This window comes from Cervus elaphus, chromosome 18, assembly GCF_910594005.1.
Source record: "Cervus elaphus chromosome 18, mCerEla1.1, whole genome shotgun sequence".
Taxonomy (NCBI): Eukaryota; Metazoa; Chordata; class Mammalia; order Artiodactyla; family Cervidae; genus Cervus; species Cervus elaphus.
In genome coordinates this window covers 70004886-70030122 of record NC_057832.1, presented here as the reverse complement: position 1 = coordinate 70030122, position 25237 = coordinate 70004886, and the positions used below count along the sequence as shown (strand labels likewise).

The window sequence follows — 25237 nt, the reverse complement described above, 5'->3', positions numbered from 1 at the left end:
AAACATATGCCAACAAATGAGAATAGACAGGCTATTTATTCAAAGCTTGCTATAGCAAGGGAATCAGCCTCCATCACTTGTCTTTTGACAGAAACACAAAATCAGTCAGAGGAGTGGTAAAGCCTCAGACGTGGCCTGATTGGGGGCTATTGTCATGGGGAACCTGTGAGTGTGCTGATTAAAAGTGCAGCATCCTGTGTGATGGGTTAGGCGTGCATATTTGGCTTTCTCTGGTTGGTTTTAAGTTCACAATAGGGGCAAAAATTAAAGAGCTATCAGTCAGTAGTCAAGTCTCGGGTATTTGTGGTAGACTGTTCCAGGAGGTATTATTCAGTTTATGGACTCTGGGTTAGAAACAGTGGTCTGACTTCCTACAAGTCTGGCTTGCATAGAGTAGGTTGGTTTCCTTGACTGGTTACTGTAATGGGTTGGTTTCCTGGGATGATTGCTGCAGAGTGTGGGTCAAAGCTCCATCTTAAATATGGTCTGGCTACCATCCATTTGCTTGCCTAGTCTGTCAGCACAGACTGACAAGGCAGAGAGAGAGTGCATCTACTGTCAGCCACTTCTGGGGTCTTTCCACACTCCCTGAATCCTTACACAGCTCGGGAAGGTGGTGTCATCATCTCTCTCTTACAAATGGAAGACAGGCTCGAAGGTTAAGCAATGTGCTTGTTTTCATAGGTAGCTCATGACATAGCAGGAATCAAATGCACAGATGACTGGCTAGAAAGCCTATGTTTTCTCTCCCACATCAGGCTGCCTCTCAGAAGAAAGAACATTACAGAAAGGAAGGTGGTGAATGACTGAAAAAAAAGCTCAATTTAAAAAATTTTTTTTAAATTATAAAACTCAAACTCAGGATTGTTGGCATGGCTGTCACCCGCCAGCCTCTCTGCTGAGCTCTGCCTTCAGAGCACTCTTCCAGAATCATCTCCTGAAGCGTTTTGATGTATTAAAAAATCTAAAAGGTGACCTAATTTTGCTTAAGTAGGCTGAGGTCCTCCTGTACTTTCAGATTTAAATCAGATTGGTTTAAACCCTTGTCTCTGATTTCTGCCAGTTCCCAGAGACTGGTGTGTCCTCTCTCACTGTCCCTCTGAGCTCTCACCCCATGGTCCCACCTCCAACAGCTCTTCTGTTCCCTCTGCTCTTGGTCCAATGAATCATGGAATCCATCTCATTTCCTTAGGCTTGAAGTGATGAAGAGTTTCCACATTCTGTCTGCAACCCCGCCACCTGCGGGATCTCCCACTTTTATCTCAGCAGGCCTTTTACATCTGTGATTACCCTGTCTCTCTCCAGAGTCCTCCAAATCTCCCTGCTACTCAATTTTCTAGTTCCTGCACTCTTGGGTTCCCCCATCCTCCAGTCCCTAAGATTTTATAAAGCTGCAAAGAGATCCATTTTTCACTGATATACAGTATACCTCTCCTCTCCAAAGGTGGAAATGGCTACAATCAGTTTTTACTCTCTAGTACAAGTTTATACATCCATCATATCAATTTTTTAGCTGTCTATATCTTTTGTATCAGCATCACTGACACTCTTTTGGAATGAGGAGCAGAGAGTAGTTCCAAAAAGCCCGTGTACTTTCTGTATCTTATTCATAAGCAGCTCGATTTTCAATCTCATTATAGCCAAGTAACTCAGAGTTGGCTAGTAAAAAGGGTTTCCACTGGTTTTAGTATTCCAGGATTATTGCCCATCAACAAGCGGAAATAAGCAATGATTAGTGTGAACAGAAGCTAACTTTGTAAACATGGCTGCAAAATTCAAGTTTCAGAATCATTCTTCTTCCTGGCAAGTATGTCTATTTTCTCCCCCTCAAGTCTGACAGAAAGGAAAAGAAAGAACTATTTAATAAATGATCTACAGACTTTCCCCAAAACAAGTGCTTGGCAGGCGAGAGATAGAGAATATGAGGTTTCCAATCCTGTAGGTTATCCTTTATAAATGAGCTTGCTTTTGATGCCCAGGGATGTTTACTCCTATAAAACAGAACATTTACTGCCTGGGGGCAGGAGATGGAAGAGGTGCACCCATAAAATGGACAAAGTGTAACATATCTGGATATAACTGCATCTGGCCAATATGACTTGGAAGTTATGATGTGATCCATGCTATAGCCAAAGTACATGTTTCCAATTAAATGGGGCAGAACAAGCTGAAGAAAAAAGTTTCTGATTAGGAGCAATTGAGTTGAAGTCCTGATCTGCTGCTGCTGCTGCTGCTAAGTTGCTTCAGTTGTGTCCGACTCTGTGCGACCCCACACACGGCAGCCCACCAGGCTCTGCCGTCCCTGGGATTCTCCAGGCAAGAACACTGGAGTGGGTTGCCATTTCCTTCTCCAATGCATGAAAGGGAAAAGTGAAAGTGAAGTAGTTCAGTCGTGTCCGACTCTTTGCGACCCCATGGACTGCAGCCTACCAGGCTCCTCCGTCCATGGGATTTTCAAGGCAAGAGTACTGGAGTGGGGTGCCATTGCCTTCTCTGAAAATCCTGATCACTTCCAGCTAAATAAACTTAAAATAAGCCCATTAAGTACTTTTCTTTATCAGTACATGAGAGTGAAATGGGTTTTCTGCAAACAACTACCTTCAACAAAAAGCATAAGGAACTTTATGAAAAAAAAAGTTGTTTAGTCACTAAGTCAGGTCCGACTGTTGCAACTCCTATGTACTAAAGCCTACCAGGCTCCTCTGTCCATAGGATTTCCCAAGAATACTGGAGTGGGTTGCCATTTCCTTTTCCATGTGAAAAAAAAATACAGATATAAAATAAATGAAACATATATACAGCATGTTTGTGGATAGCAAGATTCAGTACTATAAAGATGTCAATTCTCCTCAAATGATTCACAGATTGATACAGTTACAATCAAAATTCAAATGGGATGTTTTCTTAAGCTTGATAAGCCAATTCAAAAACATATATGGAAATTTCAAGAGTCAAGAAAACCCAGGAAGACAGTCCTGGAGAATTACAACAAGGTAGTAAAAGTGTTAGTCGCTCAGTTTTGCCCGACTATTTGCAACCCCATGGACTGCAGCCCACCAAGCTCCTCTGTCCATGAGATTTTCCAGGCAAGGATACTGGAGTGGGTTGCCATTTCCTTCTCCAGGAGATCTTCCCAACCCAGGGATCAAACCCAGGTCTCCTGCACTGCAGGCAGATTCTTTACTGACTGAGCTACAAGAAAAGCCCCAAGATAGTATAGGTTTAATGTATAAACACTGATTTATCATAAAGTCAGAGTGACTAATAGAGTGTGATATAGACACAATTCAATAGGAAAAGAAAAAAAAAAACAGCTCCCAAAGAGACTCACACATATAATATAAGCACTTGATATATGTCAGAAGATCATAGGGTAATAAATTAATTGGATCTTCACTTCAATTCATAGGCATAATTAAATTCCAGGGAAATTAGAAACTTAGTTGCGAAATGTAAGACTTTAAAATTTTTTTAAAGACAATGAAGGATGTTATCTTTATGACATTGGAATAAGAAAGGATTTCTTAAACAAGAGACAAGATGCATTAAACCAAAAAAGTGATAAATAAATTTGACTCTATTTATATTTAAAAGTCAAGCCAAAAAGTGGGAGAAGCTATTTGCAATACATTATCTAGGAAAAGATTAGTATCTAGAATGTATGAAGAATTCTTAAGAATCAATAAAAATATTTTTTAAAAAGATAAATAGAAGAAAAATGAGGAAGACACAAGCACATTTTATAAGAGGGAAAAGAGAAATGGCCAAAAACAAGGTTCTCAACCTCACTGATACATGAGGAAAGTATACATTTAAACTTCAACTAGGTACAATTTGTCACTTACAGGACTGGTAAAGTTTTAAAATCTGGTATTTCTAAGTATTAACAAAGATATAAACCTCATGGATTATCTAGCAATATCATTCCTAAAAATCTTAGTAGACTTCTGACTTATTTGCTTCCAGTCAGCTTCACCAGCAACCATATCCAAACAGTCTTTCTGAAAATAATTCTCAGGTCTGACTAGTTTCTTTGCTTCCTCATTCAGTCCCCTAGAATAGAAGCTAGCTTGAGGTCATCTGAAACAATAGGTGGGAGGCCACATCCTTAGTCTGCCTTTCTTCTCAGGAATGATTCTGAATGGGTCATTGCTGTGTGTCAACTTCTGTTACAACTGAATTTGGATACTGGCTTCATTGGCAAAAGATGTGCACAGTCAGAACGTATACACATTTGCTTTAGTAGTCCGTTTGCATTTTCAATTTGCATTGGGCCATACAAAGTATGTAGCTGGTGCTATGAAGACCAGAAACAACCAAGCCATGCAACTCTATAAGATTCCAGATTTTAAGGAGCTTCCTTGGTGGCTCAGTGGTAAAGAATCCATGACATGGGTTTGATCTCTGGTCCAGGAAGATCCCACATGCCATGTGGCAGCTAACCCTGTGTGCCACAACTATTGAGCCCGTGCTCTGAAGTACAGAGGCCACAACTATTGAGCCCACGTGCTGCAACTACTGACGCCCAGTGCCCTAGAGACCATGCTCTGCTATAAGAGAAGCCACTGCAATGCGAAGCCCAGGCACCACAACCAGAGTATCCTCTACTTCAAGCCACTAGAAAAAGCCCAAGTATAGCAGTGAAGACCCAGCAGAGCGAAAAAATACATTAAAAATTTTTAAAGGTTTCCAAATTCTAGAACTTTCCCTAACTTCCTTCATTTTTGTTCATACTCCAACCAACTCTTGTCTGAGTTCATCTCTTTTTTTCTAATACTTTGCTAAACACAGCTGGTGGCAATCAACACACACTATTAACATTCTGTTTACCAACTGTGATAGTTAATTTTCTGTGTCAACTTGATTGTGCTAGCCAGATAGCTGGTAAAACATTATTTCTAAGTGTGTCTAGAGGGCATTCCTGGAAGTATTTGAATCTGCACACTAAGTAAAGAAGACAGGCCTCACCAGTGACAGTGAGAATCATCTAATCCACTGAGGGCCAGAACAGAACTAAAAGCAAAGGAAGGGCAAATTTGCTCAAGCTGGGACATCCATCTTGTCGTACTCTCTTCTTGGGACCTCAGACTAGGACAAAGATTTACACTATTGGTTGCCTGATTCTTCAGCGTTTTGACTTAGATGTACGTCATCAACTCTCCTGGTTTTCATGTTTTTGGATTTGGGCTGAATTAGACCATCAGACCTCTTGGTTCCCCAGTCTGCAGACAGCAGATTATGGAACTTAGCCTCCATAACTGCATGAGTCAATTTCTATAATAAATTTCCACATATACATGGATATATATACCGATAAGATATATATGTTCTTTTTCTCTGGTATAGAGGATCCTAACTCTATACACCACCTTTGTACTCTCCCTGGGGGTCCAGTTTCAATAAGCATACAACCTGCCTTCCCTTTATAACACTTCTATCCAGTGCATCTCTACTGTCCCAGCTTTCCCTATCAGTCTCCTCACTACCTGCTCCCTGCCTATAGGCCAATGCTGCATGCTGTCGGTTTGCATTATGACAGCACTACATGTGAAGCTTCAATCTCTGCTTTAGTTAAGAAAGCACTAGCAGCTATATCAGAGAAACCCTCAAATATAATAACCTTAACAAAATAGAAATTTGTTTCTTGTTCAGTTAAAGTCCAATTGACAGTAAAGGTCAAAGGGAAAGACACACAGTCATTCAGAAACTCAAGTAGATGAAGATGCTGCCACTCTTTAACAAATGGCTACTAAGGTATGACTTAGCATCACTATCCAGCAGATAGGGGATAAGGGAAGACAGCATGAAGGATTACTCAGGGAGTTTATCTGAGCCAGGCCTGAGTTCTCACCATGTTCCTATAGGCAGAACTTAATCACATGACTACCCGCTGCTGAAAAGAAAACTAAGATCATGGCATCCGGTCCCATCACTTCATGGCAAATAGATGGGGAAACAATGGAAACAGTGACAGATTTTATTTTCTTGGGCTCCAAAATCATGTGGACAGTGACTGCAGCCATGAAATTAAAAGACGCTTGCTCCTTGGAAGAAAAGCTATGACCAACCTAGACAGCATATGAAAAAGCAGAGACATTACTTTGTCAACAAAGGTCCATCTAGTCAAATCCATAGTTTTTCCAGTGGTCATGTATGGATGTGAGAGTCGGATCATAAAGAAAGCTGAGCACCGAAGAATTGATGCTTTTGAATTGTGGTGTTGGAGAAGACTCTTGAGAGTCCCTTGGACTGCAAGGAGATCCAACCAGTTAATCCTAAAGGAAATCTGTCCTGAAGATTCATTGGAAAGACTGATGCTGAGCTGAAGCTCCAATACTTTGGCCACCTGATGCGAAGAGCTGACTCATTAGAAAAGACCCTGATGCTGGGAAAGACTGAAGGCAGGAGGAGAAGGGGATGACAGAGGATGAGATGGTTGGATGGCATCACCGACTTGATGGACATGAGTTTGATGAACATGCAGTCCATGGGGTTACAAAGAGTTGGACACGACTGAGTGAGTGAACTGAAATGAACACCCCCTGCTGAAAAGGAGGCTGGGAAATATCTCTCTGTGAGCCTCGGGGGCAAAGGAAAGAATTTGGTGGATAGCTAACCTGTCTGCCACAATTATTTTGGGTTTGCCAGGGTTCCTGGTTCCACCTGAACTGAGGAGCTGAGGAATACACAAGGCTGTAAGTTAGGTGAGTTAGGTCATACTTCCTTATGTCTATGACCTTCTGTTTTTAAAAAAGAAAACACACACAAGGAAAGGAAGTGGAGGTGGCCAAAGTCCTGAGCTAAGTAGATGAGACATAATGTGCTAAAAACAGTTCATATTAAGGTTATATTCATAAAGAGGTCATCAATGATCAGAAATTAAAAATAAATTTTAAGTTCAAAATTTTTAGAACTCAGGCATAACTGTTAAAATGTTCAATTTTTAAAATTAATCTGAAATACATGAAGTACCAACATATGAAAAAATGATTTTAAAATATTATTAGGTAGACTTCCTTGTTAACAAACAAATCACCCAGACTCTTGTAGGTCCACATATGCCTAACCCCAGCCCCAACCAGACAAGACTTCATTTAAAATCTCAGGACATCAGTTGTTCCCCGTTCAGAGGCTCAGCCCACAACAAAAAAAAAAAAAAAAGAAAAAAAGTTCCCAGTGGCTCTGCAAGTGGCATGAAGCATGGGGAAGAAAAGGAGCAGCAACTGGCCACTTCGGATACATCCTTGAACTAAGACAGCCCAAGGCAGCATCCTGCTTCCAGTCCAATATCTAATCCACTCACTGCCTCTAGGCTACCCCCTATTAATGCACAGTGACAGCTGAATTTAACTGCTTTTCACTCCTGTTCAGCCCCAAGGCCTGAGGGGAAATAATCCTTTTATCTCCCAATAAAGGAGAATTACTGGGATTTTGCAGCTCAGCTCACTTTGAAGAGCCATCTTCAGGAGCTGGAGGTTTTGCATTTCCTAGAGTGGTTAGATTAAAGATGCTTTTCACTGATCTCATTGGGAGATGGAATGGTAAGAGTTGATTATATTGTCACCCAGTTGCCCTGTGGAAAGTACTGCAAGTTTCCATTTTAAACAGATTTTAGAGCACAAATGTCATTCTCAAAAACTTTTCTGAAAAACTAAGTCTTCAGAGCCATGCCGTTTAGGAACCAGCTGTTACACCAGCAAATGGAGATACTTTGAAAAGATACCATTTGATCTGCTGTCATTTTTACTTGCCCCCATGGCTATAATCCCGTCCTGATAATTATCTGATGTATATAAATTCTATATACAGATAATACTGAACAGTAGCCTATCTAAATATAGTAATGAGTCTTTCCAGGTGATTCAGAGGTAAAGAATCCGCCTATCAAGCAAGAGGCTTGGGAAGATCCCTGGGTTGGGAAGATCCCCTGGAGAAGGATTTGGCAACCCTTTCCAGTATTCTTGCCTGGAGAATCCCATGGACAGAGGAGACTGGTGGGCTACAATCCATGGGGTCACAGAAGAGTTGGATATGACAGAGCGACTAAACAACAACAACAAATTTACAAACAACAACAAATGATCTTCTGTTCAATTCCATAAAGGCAGCTCATTCCTCCAGAAATACTGTTAAAATCTCATTCATCCCAACTAATAAAGAAATTAACATTCTCGCTATGGGGCTTGGCACCTTGAGTACATTATTTTATTTTAATCTTCAAGACAACTCTGTGAATTAGGTGTTTTATGCTTCATTTTTGAAAGTGGGAAACTGAGGCTGGGAATAGTAGGCAATTTGCATGAGATGACACCACTAGTTAGTTGTGGAGCTGGAGTGTGTATTCAGGTTTGATTTTGAAGTCTGTATCCTTCCCAAGACACTACTTTGGAAATCAGGGCTTCAACCTTGGCACTGTCAGTGTTTTGAACTAGATAATTCTTCTTTTGTGGGGGACTGTCCTGTGCATCGGAGAAGGCAATGGCAACCCACTCCAGTACTCTTGCCTGGAAAATTCCATGGACAGAGGAGCCTGGTAGGTTGCAGTCCATGGGGTCACTAACAGTGGGATACGACTGAGCGACTTAACTTTCACTTTTCGCTTTCATGCATTGGAGAAGGAAATGGCAACCCACTCCAGTATTCTTGCCTGGAGAATCCCAGGGACGGCGGAGCCTGGTGGGCTGCCGTCTATGGGGTCTCACAGAGTCGGACATGACCGAAGCGACTTAGCAGCAGCAGCAGCAGCAGTCCTGTGCATTGAAGGATATTTAGCAGCATTCCTGGTCTCTGTCTACTAGATGCCTGGAACACCCACCCCAACCATTGTGACAATCAAAAATGTGTCCAGTCATAACCCCGGGGGCAATATTTCCCCACATAAAAACCACTGCCGTAAACACTCCTGAAGCATTTTCTCCCTTACACCACTGAAATTTTGTGGTTCTGTGAAATGCACGGAACAATCTGAAGGCCCTAATAGTGCCTAAAAGTGGTCTTACAGGGTAGACATCAAGAAATAAAAATCAATTATATAATTAAATATAGCATTTCAGTTCACTTCACAGAAAAAGCCCCTTATTCCTATTATTCCTGCTAACAGCTTGTCTTCTCCAATGAGTAAGCATTCAAACTGTGAAAACAGACAGAAGCTTCGATGACTTGCAGCTGCCTCAGAAATTCAGCCCAAACTTCTCAGGGAGACATTCAAGGTCTTCCCACTTTGGCCTCAGTCCTTCTCCCCACCCTCAAACCAGCGTCCTTTCAGGCTCCAGCCAAGCAAAATGACTCACCAAGATTCTAACACTTCCTACATTTTCTCATTTCCCCATCTTGGCTGAGGACTTCCCCTCTGCTTCAGGCATCTTTCCCAATCCTACGCCCCCACCCCCAGCTTGGCCTTGGGAATTTCTGCCTCTGCCTTGTGGCCACCCTCTGCATTACAGTGGGGGAATGGCTTCCTTCTTCTTTCATACTTGTTTTTTGGTTTTAGTCTCTCTCATCTCGCCCAACCTCATGCTGAATGATCTTTCCTGCTGGATTGAAAGTTCCCAGAGAAGAGGAACTCTATTTTAGCCTATTTAGTTCAGTCCTTATCTCTTGGTGGGTTGGGCTGGACTGGATTGCAGACAGGGTAGAATAAATAGCGCAAAGGTAAATTTCACACCAGTTTCTATGAGGATTTAAATACATTTCAAATGTGACATCTGTAGGTGTAGTGAGGGCCAGTGAACATGGTATTTGGGCTCTAGGGTAGTCCTACCTCATATGACTTAGGTGTGCCGTGGGTGGGTCTCTGACCTCGGCCACCACTAAGGTTTTGTCCCTTGAGCCTTCATCAGTGGCACTCAGCAGAGGGTGTGTGGGGCTGGCCTTCTGTCCATGCCTCCCCCTCATTGAGGGTCTGCTTATGTCCAAAGGGAGGGCATCTTTTCCCAGTTTTTACAAAGGCACCATGAGGGCTGGTAGAAGCCATGATAGTAAAAACTCTCCCACAGCTTCAAGGCACTCTGTGTTAAGTGCCGCCATTCCCAAATGTGCCATTTAACTACTTCTTCTACTAAAAACTACTGCGCTGAATTCTGCCCACCCTAATCAGTTATTTGTTTCACTACCACTCCTTGACTAGAGACGGGCTTATATTAATTCATTCAATAAATATTAATCATTCACTAGTTTAGAGGATACAGGAGTGAGGAAAACAAAGTTTCTGTCTCCATCGAGCTTACATTCTAGTGGATTCTTAAATTTAATCCTCCCATGTTTAGTATCAAACAACCCACATAAGATTAAAGTTATAACCAGGCTCTTATTTGGAACAGGTTTTATTATATCTCTGGCTTGAGCTTTTGTTGAGAGTGGAATTTCTGAGTTAGATGAGTAAGTTCATTTGGGGTAAGATTTCTAGGAAAATGGCTTTGTCCTAGGTTGCTGAAGGGACAAGACCAATGTCTCGGCATCACCCCCTGTGGTCATGTGGCTCATTCCAGATTCAGTTGATTCAGGGCATCCAGCCAAGTCTCTTGAGAGTCTGGATGTCCCAATGCATTTGCATTTTACATTAAGCTGCAAAGTGAGCAGTTTCTAGCATCCAGGCCATTTACTCTGAATATGTCAAAGGGCAGGGCGGGGGCAGGGGGGTTCCTCCTTGGCATAGGTGAGGAGGATGTAGGTGGTCCCATGACAACTGTGGGTCTAACCTACAATGTTCCTATTGGCAGAAGCAGCACTTCACTTTATGGTTCACCTTTTGCATCTGCAGATGGAAAACTGTGCACCAGTTACAACCGAGGGCTCATCTCAAAGGCAAAGGTCAAGGCCATCAAGTATAGTGTTGTCATCATTCTCGGTAAGCAACATCCCTCCTTGTGTTGTAAAACTGTGGGCATTCCAAAAAAAAATTTGTACCTGGGCCCTGGGGACACGAAGTGCACACAGGGAAAAAATGTGTCTGTGGGAACGTCTGCCTTTTCCCGATTAGAAAGGAATGTGTGTGTGGAGCTTACCAGTGTCTCTGTAGCTCCCGCACAGGCCAACATTTGGTTACCTATATCTATCTTTATTAATATTGTTGTCCAACACAGCCATGGGGTGGATAGTGTGGAGAAAATATCTAAGTAAGACATTACTAGCTGAAGCGGATGCTCACCATCATCTAGTTGACCCAGTTGCTTTTCTGAAGGCATACACTCCCCAGAGCTGAAGTTCAACAACCAAGGAAGACAGAAGTGGCATTCCATTTCTTCTGGATATTTAATTTCAAGGTCACCATAAATTCTTCCCTAATGGATGCCTTATCTTCCCTGCTCGCTCCTGTCATTTTCCCTTTCCTTTTGTTTTTTTGGTCTCTCTACTCTTAAGACCCAAGAAAAAAAGGTATTTCTAGAGCACCTAATATATGTCAGATTGGTCTTATATTCTTTGTCATTCCCAAACCTTCAAAACTTCCTCCCCATTTCGTCCCCTCAGTTAATGGCCCTGATTCTTATTTCACAAGGAAAACACTCTTGTCAGAATAGAACTTCCTCATTCACCTGCCTTCATATCCATGGACCTACCTGCATCTCTGCCTTTTCTCCTATTACTATGGATAAACTGTCTCTGCTCCTTAATCCAAAATGCACTTGAGCTCTGTATCCCATTCCTCCCTGCTAACTCGAGAATTCTCTTCCCGCAATCATCTCCTCTCCCCCACAGGTATCCCCCTTGCCTGGATCATATGCACATACACATATGTAACAGTTCCCTCTATAAACTCCCCAGTAACAGACCCTCTTCTTTAACACTCTCCTTTCAAGCAGACTGCCTCCCTTTTTCATCTCTCATTCTCTGGAGCCTATTTCTATGAGCTTTCTTTCCTATTACTCTAGTAAAGGCATACTTATTAAGGTAACCACAGCCAACAAAATGCAACTTGTCAATACTCAGTCCTTAGTTGATTTCTAAACAACAGTTGCTCAGTCCTTCTTTGGAACACTTCCTTTGCTTAGAAATTATATCTATGATTTCTACTTGAAATTTTTTTATAATTCTACTTGAAATTTTTATTTATGATAAGCTTAGCATACTCAACATGAAAAACCAGAAGTCTCAGCATGCTTTCTTATCTCCTGCAAGTTTATTCGTCCTCCTGTGTTCCCAAGTTTAGTAAATGACTTCATCTTTCATCCACACCAAAAACCTAAGGGTCATCTGTCTGTCATTATTCTATTTCTCTTCCACGCCACATATCTAGTCTATCAGTAAGGCACAGAAGCTTTACCTGCAAAAGAGATCTCAAATTCAACCAGTTTTCAGCATCTATACAATTATTTCCTTGATCTAAGCTCCCACCAACTTCTCCAGTGTTCTCCCATCAGAACACTGGAACTGCAACTGATCTTCTCTTAATCCTTCTCTGCAAAGCAGATAATGTGATCTTTTTAAAAATGTTAATCAGACACTATCACTACCCTGCAAACTCACCTATGGATTCCCATTACATTGGAATAAAATCTTACTTTTTCCCATGTCTTACACAGTGATCTCCAGCCAAGTATTCAGACCCATGCCCCTGCTCTCTTCCTTGCCCATTCTATATATAACAGTCACACTGGTTTTCTTGCTGTTTCTTCAAATGTCAATTTGTTCATACCTTGCAATATTTCCCACCTGAAATGCCCTGCCTTCAGATGGTGGCATGGCTTATCCATGCCATGGCTTAATATCATCTTGCTTTCCAACAACACCACCTCTTCAGAAAGGCCTTCTTGGCAAGTCGTAAATGTCTCTCCTATAGTCTTTACCCTACCTTATTTTTTCTTTGTATTTCTACTTCCACTTGACAGTATAGGATATATATTGATCTGTTTATTGTCTATCTCTCCTGCTGGCAAAATCCCCATGAGCAATGACTTTCGCTTTTGTTTTCCTTACATTATCACCAAGGGCTTATAGGGTCCATGCACACTGTGCTTAATTAATATCTGTTGAAAGAACAAATGGGGATATGCATGAAGGAAAAGATTTGTGCCATTTCCTTTTTTAGCTAACTCAAAATACTACCCCTCCCCACCCATCTGTGGCTCTTAGGAGCTCTGGGAGTGCAGCTCTCATGTTAGCTCCGCTGGTACATTAAGTCTCTAGAGTTGTCCATCTCACCTTTCTAAAATGCATCCGCAAAATGCCAAACAGACCACATGCCGTGTGACTTAGCCAGGAGAATACAATCACAAAACAACACTGCAGGCAGACCTGGGGATAGAGCATGTACCACCCACTGGGGCTCAAAATCCTTTCCCCAGAAGCTTCTAAAGTAGATCAGAGATTATCTTGCTTTCCCAGACAATCAGGAGCATGATACACATTCCCTGGATGTTGAGTCAGGAAGCATAACTTATATATGTGTTTCAGAGCCAGTACAGCCTTTTATAATCAGGAGCCATAAACATAGGCACTGGATTCCCTTTAGTCAGAGAGCAAGAAAGTCCACAAAGAGGTCAGCCATGTCAACAATCCAATCAGACCAAAATGCCCCTTCCTATAACAAATATTTTGTAATGCCCCTTTACCATTCTGAAATGAAATGTATACAAAAATCTATGTACCTAACATAATTCTTAAAAGGTTAATGTGCAACATAAAGGGAGACTAGGAAGAAAATAATTTATAATAAGATAATACAGATTTCAATATATAAATACTTGGATACAGTCCTTAGTAGAATAATGAAGTAATAATAATTACAAATGGAAACCAATGCAGGTGTGTTTTCATGGAGACATAAAAAATAAAGCAGTGTTGCTGACAGTGACTTTATTTTCCCAGCAGGTGAACAAATCCTCCTAAAGTTCCAAATTAAACAAAGTAATCTTTCCTCTATTTGCAAGGGAATTGGACTTCTGGAAAACTCAGCATTTATTTAAAATATTGTGGTCATATATAAAATAGAATCAGGTTTCTAGACTGGGGTCATTATAAACAGATTCTCTGCTCCATAAATGTCCAAATGGGCATTTGAAGGATGTATGGGACATGGATGGGACTGGCTGCATGATGCAGGAGGACAGGTATCCCTAGGAAAACCAGAACCAATACACACAAATATATACGCTCGCATTTTCAAAATTCCCCCAAACAGAAGCTTTGCCCCTCCATGCCCTAGAACCACTATCTGCGCCAATGCCAGGCTTTACCACCAGAACCCAGAATGTTCAGTGGTCTTTGTGTTAGAACTGTTCCCTTTTAACAGATTGTCAAGGTCAAGGAGGGAAAAAAAAAAAAAAAGGGTCAGTCAAAGAGTTATGGCAACAAGCTGATTGCTGCAGTCAGATGGCAAAGGAAGCCTGACTTCCCTGAGGAAAAATCCTATGACTGAGAAAGGGAAGAAAGAGACTGGAGAGGATGGGGCGAGAAAGTAAGAGAGAGCACGTGTGGGTTCCAGTCAACCCCAAGAAGGTTTATCTCTGTGGTATTAATCTGCGTTCTCCAGGGAAATTACAATTATATATACATTTATATATATATATATAAAGATATTTATTGTAAACAATTGGCTCATTTGACTGTGAAGCTGAAAAGTCCCCAGATCTCCAGATCCAGGAGAGCTAACGGTGTCGTCTCAGTCTGAGTCAAAGCATGAAGGCCAAAGAGGATCAAAGTCTTAGCCAGAAGACAGTCAAGCAAACAGAGTCACTCCTCTCTCACTCACTCTTTTTATTGTATTCAAACCTATGGCTAGATCACTGCCCACCCACACTGAGGAGGATAATTTACTTTTCTTAATCTACAAATTCAAATGTTAATCTCATTCAGAAATACTCTGAGAACACAGAAATAATCAGAAGTACTGATTAACAAAAAAATCTGGGCATCCTATGACCTAGTCAAGGTGGCACATAAAATTGGCCATCACACTCTGGGTCTCCATTTCTCATCTCCTTCCTCTGAGGATTTGGATCCAAGCAGAATCAGGGTCTCACGCACACTAATGGACTTGGTAAGGGGTATATAGTGTGGGTGTTGCCTGGAGAGGCTGACTTGGAAATGGAAAATAAAATTGAGAATCTTGTGACTTAGCCAGGCTATGTTTTGAAACATTAGATATCACCCCTGCCCCTCACCTATCCCCAAACAGGAGTCACTATGAAGTGCTCCCTGTTCTGTCTTTTACCATAGAGTCTCCAAAGGGATTTTCTGAATTTTCTTTCACACTGTGTAGAATGAGAGGCTAAGGCCATGCTGAACAGCTCCCAGCCTTTCAAGGATCACTATAGTAGTTTCCTTTACAGATAGAGAAGCTCCAGCAAATTTACTCAATTTTAGAAATGTGTCGGTGGGATGTAATGTATATAAGTGTAGATGTGTGTGTGAGTGTGTGTGTGTGTGTGTGTTTAAGTAAACATGACATTAATATGAACACACACAACTGTTCTAAATATTTCTGAGATCCCAGGTGCTAAGGAACTTCCTCATTAAAGCTCCACTCAGGGCCAACACAGAGGGCCCCCTGGGCTGTGGGCTGCTACAGTGCTAATGGTTCTCTTCTCTCCAGCTTTCATCTGCTGTTGGAGTCCCTACTTCCTCTTTGACATTTTGGACAATTTCAGCCTCCTTCCAAACACTAAGGAGCGTTTCTACGCCTCTGTGATCATTCAGAACCTGCCTGCCTTGAATAGTGCCATCAACCCCCTCATCTACTGTGTTTTCAGCAACTCCATATGCTTCCCCTGCAGGTAAGGGGCATTCAGACATGGGGAAGCCCACTGCACTCACCTCCAACCTTTGTCTTCCTCATGCTAGAGCTCCCTGGCGGGTTATAGATGAGAAACTGAGAGTCAAAAAGTTTCCACTAGTGTGACAGATTCAAATCCAGGCCCCCCGGCCATGGCTCATGCTTTCCCCTATACCACATCACCTCCTATAGCAATCATCCTAATCGAGTCACATATAGAAGATCCTTATTTTAGTTCAAAGCTTCTCCACATGAGTTGCCTCAATACAATGCCATGGAGATAGCAGAACACAAAGAATTATCATTTTACAGATAAATTAAGGCTCACAGGTTAAGTGATGTTATTGAGATTATATGAATAATTAGTTACAGAGCTGAAATTAGATCCCTCCCACAATGACTCAGTCTGCTGTTTTTCAGCTGTTTTACTGCACAAGCTACAGGGAGTAGGTGGAAAAATCCAGAGGAGATGGAATCATAGTAGAATTGTTTCAGGCTTGGGTTTGATGCCCTCCATTGAATCTCTCTTCCATCAGTTGACAAGACCTTTCAAGTCCTTCTAGAATTATGGGTGGAAGGTAGCATGTCTCAGTGATCCTAAACATCATTGATATGTTAGAATGGCTACCATCCCTCACCTGCCCTGCCTCTGGCCTCTCACCCGTCAGCCCCTCGCTGCCCTCCCATTTCCTCTTGTCTCCATGATAGAATTGCAGAATGGTGGCAGGCTTGGGTTTGATGCTGCCATTGTTGATTCATAGCTACGTGTGACCTAGGGAAAGTTATTTAACTTCCATAAACCTCCATTTCTTCACATGTAAAAAAGGGTTAACAGCAGTAGCAGTGCCTACATCTTGGCCAGTGATGTCCCTGTCACTGGGCTCTGGTACTGATCAGTAGGAAGGAGGGCTGTGAGTGGCGGGGAAGTATAACGAGGGCTATTACGTTAAAAGTGCTTAGCACAACGCCTGATCCTTAATAAGTTCTCCACAAGTGCTAGCTCCTAACAGTTAAATTATTCAGGACGCATGATTTTTCCTCTTTGTTCTTTCTTTAGGGAGCAAAGATCACGGGATTCCAGAATGACATGTCGGGAGAGAACTGAGAAGCATGAGATGCAGGTTCTGTCCAAGCCAGAATTCATGTAGGTCATGGGGCAGTGGTAGCACTGGGCTGAGCCCCATCAACTCTCCTGGGTTCCCATTAGCACCTTGGGCCTGTGTATAAAGCTTGAGCCAACTTCTCTGCCCTGCACCTTTCATCACTTGGGGGATGCGCAAGGCAAACATCCGAAAGAGTATGTGTCACCTGCCTCAGCAAGTATTGGCCAATAGGAAGTTACAAACTACTCATACCAGCCAGGAAAAATACCCTTTCTTTCCCTACCATTCCCAGCTGCCCTTCTCACTGGTCAGCACCAGAATCAACGGACAGAGACATTGCTGGCTCGGGGCCCAGGCTTGGGCAAGCAGAGGGAATTGACTAAAAAAGCATGTTTGTGCATGTTCTTATAATTACAATTTAAAAAGTAAATAAAAGGCTTACCTGAGCCTAGATTTTCCTCCCATTTTTGGATTCAAGTTTCAGTAGCTGTGGCCAAAGAGATGTTTGTCCTTGAAATGCCAACAAATAATAAATTCATTTCCAGGCATTGAGGCTTTGCGTCTCCTCTGCAGATGGCCATGGTTGGCAGATGGATGTGTTGGCAGCAGCCAACCTCACAGTCCCATTGTATCGACAGATGATTTGCAGAAAGAACACAAGTGCTGGCTCTCCAGAGCAAAATCGAAATTGAGGGGTACTTTATCTGGTAGGAAAAGAAACAGCACAAAAAGTCATGGGGTTCTGACCTCCAGGCTCTGAGAGTTGGCACCTGGGGCTCACACATGTCTTTCTGACCCTCTGAAGGCTCCTCCCTTTGCATTCCACATTTAGGCCATGTCTCATACCTCTGGGCTCCTCATACCTCCACTCTGGGCTCCATGTCTCATACCTCAGGGACACTTCTCTCTAAATAGTTGGGAGCTGAATGCCTGTGGCTTTTCCAGGCATGATGTTTCTGTAATATCTTTATCATTTTTGCACATTTTAGCCATTGTCTATCTAACACCTTGGCTGGGAAGCGCTCGTGGGCCTTATTTTGACAAGTCTGGAGTTTGATATATATAAGCATAATCCAAGTGAAATATGACTAAATGTTTTCTAATCAATTTTTGCCGTCAGATTTTTCCATAAGTGGAAGTGGAATAATTTAATTTGATTATATATACATCCCCACCCACGGCTCTAGGATGAGCGTGAGCTCCTTATTTTTAGCCTCACATACATTCTTGACATTAAAATCTCCTTGGCAAAATCCTCCTTCCTAAAATTATCCTGAGCTTAAGTCTTTTTTCGTCTACTGCTAGTGGAGTTATTATTTTAATAGCACTCCATTCCTCATTATGGTGTCAACCCAAAGACTTCATGCTTAAGGTCACAGTGGCATTTTTCCCATAAACTCTCTTTTCAATTCCATCTGACCTTAAGAAAAGTATCTCTTAGGTAGAAATCAGACTCCTCAGTCACCATCTCTCTTAGAAGTACTTTCTGAATTTGGGGAGACTGAATAATCTAGTTGTACATCTACAGAACAGTATTGAAGGCTGTCTTCCTTCCTGTCCAACCAGCTAAATATGAACAAACCTGGAAGCTTTGAGAAGTGCTTTTTGACATTTCACTTTAAATCAAGATGTGCTACAGAAGACCCACATAATCATCGCTAAAATAACTGTCTGCATGGGAGTCAATTAACGGTGCAAAATCTGGTGGCTGTCCTTCCTACATGGCAAAATGGGAGGCCTGGGTTCTTTTAACAGATGTTTTAAATCTCTGTCAAGCTCTGGTCTGAAAAAGGCATTACATGCCTAACTCATCCATCAATAGACCCTGAAAGTTAAGGAGAGAGTCAAGTGAGGGGTTTTGTGGGCTTTAAAAACTGTGAATGTGATTTTGTAGTTATTGTAGTCCTGAGACTCCTATTCCCAGTGAAGACTGGAGATCAGTAAGATAATGGTACAGGCTGCTGCAAGACAAGCTGTCAGTACAATGAAACTTGCTTCATATTGGTGAGACTTTGGGATTCTCATTTTCATGTATTTTCTGAGCTTGAGGAAACATGATTTAAACACTAAGAAATGCTGGTAATAGTTCCATAGTCTTATGACCTTGGAACAAATTATTTAATGTTTCTGAGCATCAACTGTCTCATCTGTAAGATGGGAACAAAATAAGGCTGGAGCAGAGAGTCTTGTGGGTTCTTTATAGATACAGGTTCTGAGATTATAATGGCTTAAATTACATCCATAGAGTCATAGCTTCTGGAGTTTCTTCCCCAGGGGGACAATGACCGTATGACTCATAGCCGAGTTATTTGCTCTTTAGAAGGTGTAATTTCTCCATCTATCACCATGAAGTCAGAGAAACATCATTTCCCAATTGGGAAATACAGTTTGAACTCTTGGAGAAAACGAGCAGCTTAGTGTCGTGATGTCATGTTTATAGCCTTGGATGCCCAAGTGGGGCCAGAGAAGCCAGCAGAGTGATGTATAAAATTAAGATGCTTACTTCCTACACCAAGATGTTACAGACACCTATGACTGCATTATCACTTGGCTTCAGGCATAGGCAAAAATTTAGGATAATAAGGATAGATATGTTTAATATATTTAGCCATGCTAGAGAAAATAAGTGTCTCCGCTTTACTGAACTAAATTAAATATGAATGGTAAAAACTTTGCTTCCAGGGCTTGTGTTGAGCATAATTTAACGGAAGTTTAATTTTGCCAAGCAACATTTCCCATACCTTTTTAATGGCTTTAATTTGTGATTAATGATGAGAAAAAAGTATCCCTTCTCAACCAAACACGCAGCTTAAACTTGCTTCACCACATCATTATGACAACTCTAGACATCCATATACAGAAAGGAGTTTGCCTCTTCCTTCTGCATCCACAGGGTCGGAAGGGACCACAAGCCTGCATCTGGTGGGGAAACAGGAAAACAAAAATATTTTTAGCAAGAAATAAAGTAGCTCTACTCTTCTAGAGTCATCTTAAGTGAGCTACAGGCCTTCTGGCAACTACAGTTTTTTTACAGTCATATGAATATACCTCACTTTATATGCAGATCTAACAGTGTTTCTTGAAGTTTTTCAATTGCATTTGATTGAAAGTAAATGGTCCTGTTGAGGGGCCAACCTCCTCGCTTTTGGAAACCTGAAAAACACACGCCTCATGTCTCTGCAGCTGCATTTTAAGACTGCATTATCCTCAACAGGGCTGGTTTGATTAACATTTTAAAAGTGCGGTTCCATATGCACACAGAATGTTAAGATGGACAGAGGCTTGAGTCATGTAGTCTCATGGTTTTCTGACTATTTGGGGACTCTCTAAGAGGTCCCAAAGAAGTGACTCAGTATTCATACTCATGTATACAACAGTAGTATTATATAAAGTCTAGACAAAATTAAGATAGTTAAACTGCTTAAAGTCCTTGCATTACCTGGAATGTGGGTAGAATATAGATTAGACATTGATACACCAAGAATTCATGTTTTCATTTCAAGAATGTAGGTTATAATCACTAAAATGATAGAAATAAAGAACTATATAACTTTGAAACTAAAAGAGAAGAAAAACATGATAAAAGGACTCAAGCAGTCTAAAAGAAGGCAAGAAAAGAGAAGCAGAAATATGAATAGCTGGGACAAATAGAAAGCACATAGGAAAATGGTGGATTTTTTATCCAAATATATCAGTAACTGTAATAATGTAAGCAGATTAAATACTCCAGTTTTTGTTAGATTAGACTTTCAAAGAATAACTATATGTTATTTGCAAAAGACATGCCTAAAACACAAGGACACAGAAAGTTTGGAAATAAAAGAATGGACAAAGGCATTCCATGGAAACAGTACTAAAAGCTGGTGAGACTGTATTAATAAAGACTACATACATTTTAAGGGACAAAAAGCACTAGTGGCATTAAACAGGGACATTTCAAGTGATAAATGTTTTAGTTCAGTGAGTGATGTAACTCTAAATTTCTAAGCATTTACAAGATAGCCTCAAAATGTGTATTTTCAAAAGTTGTCAGAACCATCAAACAAATAGACAAGTCCACAGCCATAGTGGGGAATTTTGTCACACTTAATTTCAGTAATTGAAGGAGACAAAAAGTAGGAATGATCTGCACAGCTGGAACAACATGAATCACACAGGAAGAGCACGTTATCCTACCACTACAAAATAAACGTCTTTTCAAGCACGTGTGAAGCAGTTACAAAACTTGACCATATGTCAGCCATAAATAAAATAAGCTTCAAAACATTCAAAAGATTGAGCTCATACAGACTGGTTTCTCTGATCACAATGCAATTATGCTAGAACTCAAGAGCAAGAGCTTAACTAGAAGATTACCAGGTTTGGAAATCAGAAAATATACTTCTTATTACCTATAATCAAGGAAAAAAGTACATGGAAAATAGAAAACAATCATATTGAATGATAATGAAATTATATCAAAAGTGTGGGATACAAACAAACATACTAAAAAGAAGAATTTTTCTTCTTTTCCTTTAAGTTAATGAATAAATCATCTAGTTCATGAAGTTAGGGAAATTCACCAAAACAAAGCCACAGGAAATACAAGCAAGAAAATAATGAGCAGGAGTAAATTTAATAAAATAGAAAAGAAACATGTAATTTTAGAAGCTCAAAAGACAAAATTCTGTTTTTTGAAAAAATAATAAAAGCAATAAACCTCTTGTGAGATTGGTCAAAGGGAAAAAAGAGAGCAGGCACAAGCAAGCAGTATTATTTATTTTAAGGATATCTCTGTAGGTCTTGAAGTCAATAAAGAGATAATAAAAGGATATTATGATCAAGTTTATGCTAAAGCAAATTGAAAATATAGATGAACAGCCAGCTTACTATAACCGACATAAGAAGAAACAGAAAAGTTGAGTAGTAAATATCATAACTACTAAAGAAAAAATATGCCTTCATTGGAGAGTTCTACCACAATTTAAATAAAAAAGCAACTCCAATTCTACATACTTATACTCTTCAGGAGACCATAAAAAGAGTGTCTTTTGAAACTATTTATTAGACTAAAAATGACATAATGTCAAAACTCTACAAAGATATTACCAAAAGGAAAATAACAAGTGAAATTTTGTCATGAAAATAAAAACAAAAGTTCCAAATTAAATTTTAGCAAACCAAATCTGGCAAAACATAAAAAGACTAAAACACGTGACCAAGTTGTATTCATTTCAGGACTGCAAAGTTGTCTTAATATTAGTAAATTACTCAAATAACTCATTATACTAATAGATTACAAGAGTTAAAAAAAACACATTATCAGTGTAACAGATACAGGGGAAATGTTTGATAAAATTATTGGACATTAAGGCACAATAAAAGATTTTCACAAATTTGAGTTAAAAATAAATCCCTAACTCTAAAGATTATGTACCAAAAATCCTAATGATAAAACTTTGAGGTAGTCCCTTTGAAATAAAGAATGAATGAGTAAAGAATGCTAATATCATCACTTTATTCAACATTGTACTAAGATCCTAGCCAATATAGTAAAGCAAGCAAAAACAAAAAGATAAAAGGCATAAGGATTGGCAATGTATAATAAAAATCAATTTATTATTGATATAAATGTATAGTGGAACATCAAAATAATACACATTAGAATTAATAATTATATTATAATTATAAATAATTAAAAGTAATCATAAAGTTTAGTATGGTTGCAGGATACAAAATCAATATACAAAAGTCAATATCATTTCCACACAAGAGCAACAAATAGAAAATTATTTTTCAATTGCAATTTACAATAGCCTTAAAAGATCATGTTCCTAGGAATAAATTCATAAATAGTGTATAAATCTCTATGGAGGAATCATAGTAGTACTGACAGGTATTAAAGAGGAACTAATTAGATGTAGAAATAAATACACCATGATTTATCATAAAATCATCCATTCTTCTCCAATCAATCAGTAAGATTAATATAGTAACAATCAAAGCTCCAGCAGGAATTCTGTAGAACCTTGCAAGTTGCCTCTAAAAATTTATAGAGAAATGCAGAAGGCCAAAATTAGCCAAGACGTTTTAGACCGAGAAAAAAAAAAGTGGGAATATTTGATCAGCTAGATACTTGACCTTAGCCATAATAATAAAAGTTATAGCATTGTGTCAGAGTAGACAAATTAACAAATGTAACAGTAAAAAAGTTCAGAAAAAGATGTCCACATATAGGAAAACTTGTTTATTTCAGAGACAGCATTACAGAGGAATGGAAAACGGGTGCTCTTTCAATACATGATGTAAGGAAAATTGGGCAGTTACATGGAAAAAAATGAAAATGAAAGCCTAGTGGGTTATATGCAAAAGTGCTTCCAGATGGATTATGGATCTAACTGCATGAAATAAAACACCTTGAGGAAATAATATAGGAGAATATCTTTAAGATCTCTGAATAGGGCAAGAGCTCTTTAAACAAAACACAAAAACTGCTGCTTTTAAAGGAAAAAATCAATAAATTTGATTACCAAAAAATTAGAAAATCAAAAGACATCATAAAAAAGGGTGAAAAAGCAAGTGATAGAATGGGAAATGATATTTGCAAATGACCAAGATCTACTATTTAGAATATGTAAAACTCACATAAATCACTAAGAAAAGACAATTGAAAACAGATAGAAATTGATCAGGACTTGATTTCAGAAAAGAAATTTTCCAAAAGGCCAATAAAACACCAAATGAAAAGGTGTCAAATCTCACTGAAGTCAAGGAAAAGTAAATTAAATCACAATGAGATACTAATATGCACCCACCAGATTGGCAAAAATTTAAAACTTTGACAATATCAAGTGTTGGCGAAGATGCGAAGCATCAGAAATTTTCATTGTTTTCTGGTGGTAAACATTTAGCACAACCTAAGGATCAAACTAGAGTCTCTCACATTGCAGGCAGATTCTTTACCATCTCAGCCACCAGGAAGGCTCCCACAACCATTCTAGCCTTTAATTAATAAAGTTAAGGATGTATATACCTATGACTTGGCAGCTCCATTCCTGAGTATAGATACTACAGAAGAGTATAATTATGTGGGCCTTAGTATATGTGAAAGAATATTCATAATAATTAGAGAAGGGAATGGCAACCCACTCCAGTATTCTTCCCTGGAAAATCTCCAGGACAAGAGGAGACAGGTGGGCTATAGTTCATGGGGTTGCAAAAGAGTCAGACACAACTTAGCAACTTAACATCATAATAATACTGATTTATAAGAACCATAACTGGAGGCGAAACAAATGCCCACCAGGACAATAGATTAAAAAAATATGGTATATTTCATACAATAAAGTACTTTATAGCACCAAAAATGACCCAAAAAACCCCTACCCCAGCTGCTTGTCACAACATGAAAAAAATCTTTAAAAACATAATACAAAAATAAAGAAGATAAATACTAAAAGATACTATATGATTTCAATTATGTAAAATTCACAGCCAGCCAAATTTTACTACTGTATTTAGGGATGCATGCACAGGTGATAAAATTCTAAAGCAATGCAAGGAAATTACTTTTATAAAGTAATTTATAAAAGCCAAGAGTGGGGCTCCTTTGTGGGATGGGAAAGAGCTGTGTTTGGGAGGGAGCCTGCAGAAGAGGTGCTGGTAAGGTTCTATTTCTTGCTCTGGGTGTTCACTTTCTAATTACTCATTAAGCTATATACTTACATTTGGTGCACTTTTATGAATGTGTGTTATATTTCACAATTAAAAGTTTCTAAAACTGTAACTTTTCAAAGCCTTCTAGGACCATTATTCTGGAAGCAGTGTGGAGAAGGTAGCCAGATTGGAAACAGGAAGGTGATCAACTGGGTCTCGATTACACACAAGAAACAGCAGAGATGAGACGGCCCAAAGATGCTTCTGGGTTCCTTCTCTGCATTCTGAGCCAGCAATGTATCATTCACATCCAGTAACAGGAATATTGATGCCAACAATTTTCAAAATCTGCAGAAACAGCTTGGCTCCTCCATAGAGTCTTGAGTGTCAGCCCAGTGGAAATCAATATCTAGCTTCTGTTCTCTTGTTGCCTATTGAGGGGTCCTGGAATCCTGAAGTCCTTACTCATAACTCCAACCCACATGTCCATCCAAAGAGTCTCCTCCTCCTTTCTGCCCTTTCTCATCCCTAATGTATAGCAGGTAGATAACACACCTGCTGTGTTACTCCCCAAGTACAGCCACATCAGCATTCCTCCAGAGAGGATTTCATGTAAACAGGGAACATTTGAGGCATTGCTGCCCTATCGCCAAAGAACTAACTGCCAAAAAAAGTAGATACTTTGAGCCTGCAGGAGGTGGCCAGGAGAAATATTTGGGGTCAAAAGCATGTTGACTCATCTCCATGATGATTTGACAGGGTTTAAGAAGGCTGATTAAAGGGTCCCAAA

General features: G+C 40.0%; 1 protein-coding gene and 1 long non-coding RNA gene across 5 annotated transcripts in view; one reads left to right on the top strand and one right to left on the bottom strand.

The window, feature by feature from the left end:
- Nucleotides 1-16970, top strand: part of NPSR1 (neuropeptide S receptor 1) — a 146944-nt gene extending 129974 nt beyond the window's left edge. For 2 of the 3 annotated variants that reach the window (XM_043873323.1, XM_043873326.1), the window contains 3 exons: nucleotides 10760-10846; nucleotides 15530-15710; nucleotides 16767-16970. In XM_043873323.1, the coding sequence (XP_043729258.1) occupies nucleotides 10760-10846; nucleotides 15530-15710; nucleotides 16767-16857 (359 nt within the window). In that variant the 3' untranslated portion in view covers nucleotides 16858-16970. Of the gene's footprint in view, nucleotides 1-10759; nucleotides 10847-15529; nucleotides 15711-16535; nucleotides 16603-16766 lie in introns of those variants that run through there. The other variant, XM_043873325.1, reaches the window with a different exon arrangement.
- The window catches only part of LOC122674775, a 65011-nt gene that overhangs the window by 26192 nt on the left and 13582 nt on the right, over nucleotides 1-25237 (bottom strand). The window contains exons 3-4 of one of the 2 annotated variants that reach the window (XR_006335032.1): nucleotides 19554-19731; nucleotides 17255-17516 (exon numbers count right to left, since the gene is read on the bottom strand). This is a non-coding gene — a long non-coding RNA (uncharacterized LOC122674775). Of the gene's footprint in view, nucleotides 1-17254; nucleotides 17517-19553; nucleotides 19732-25237 lie in introns of those variants that run through there. The other variant, XR_006335031.1, reaches the window with a different exon arrangement.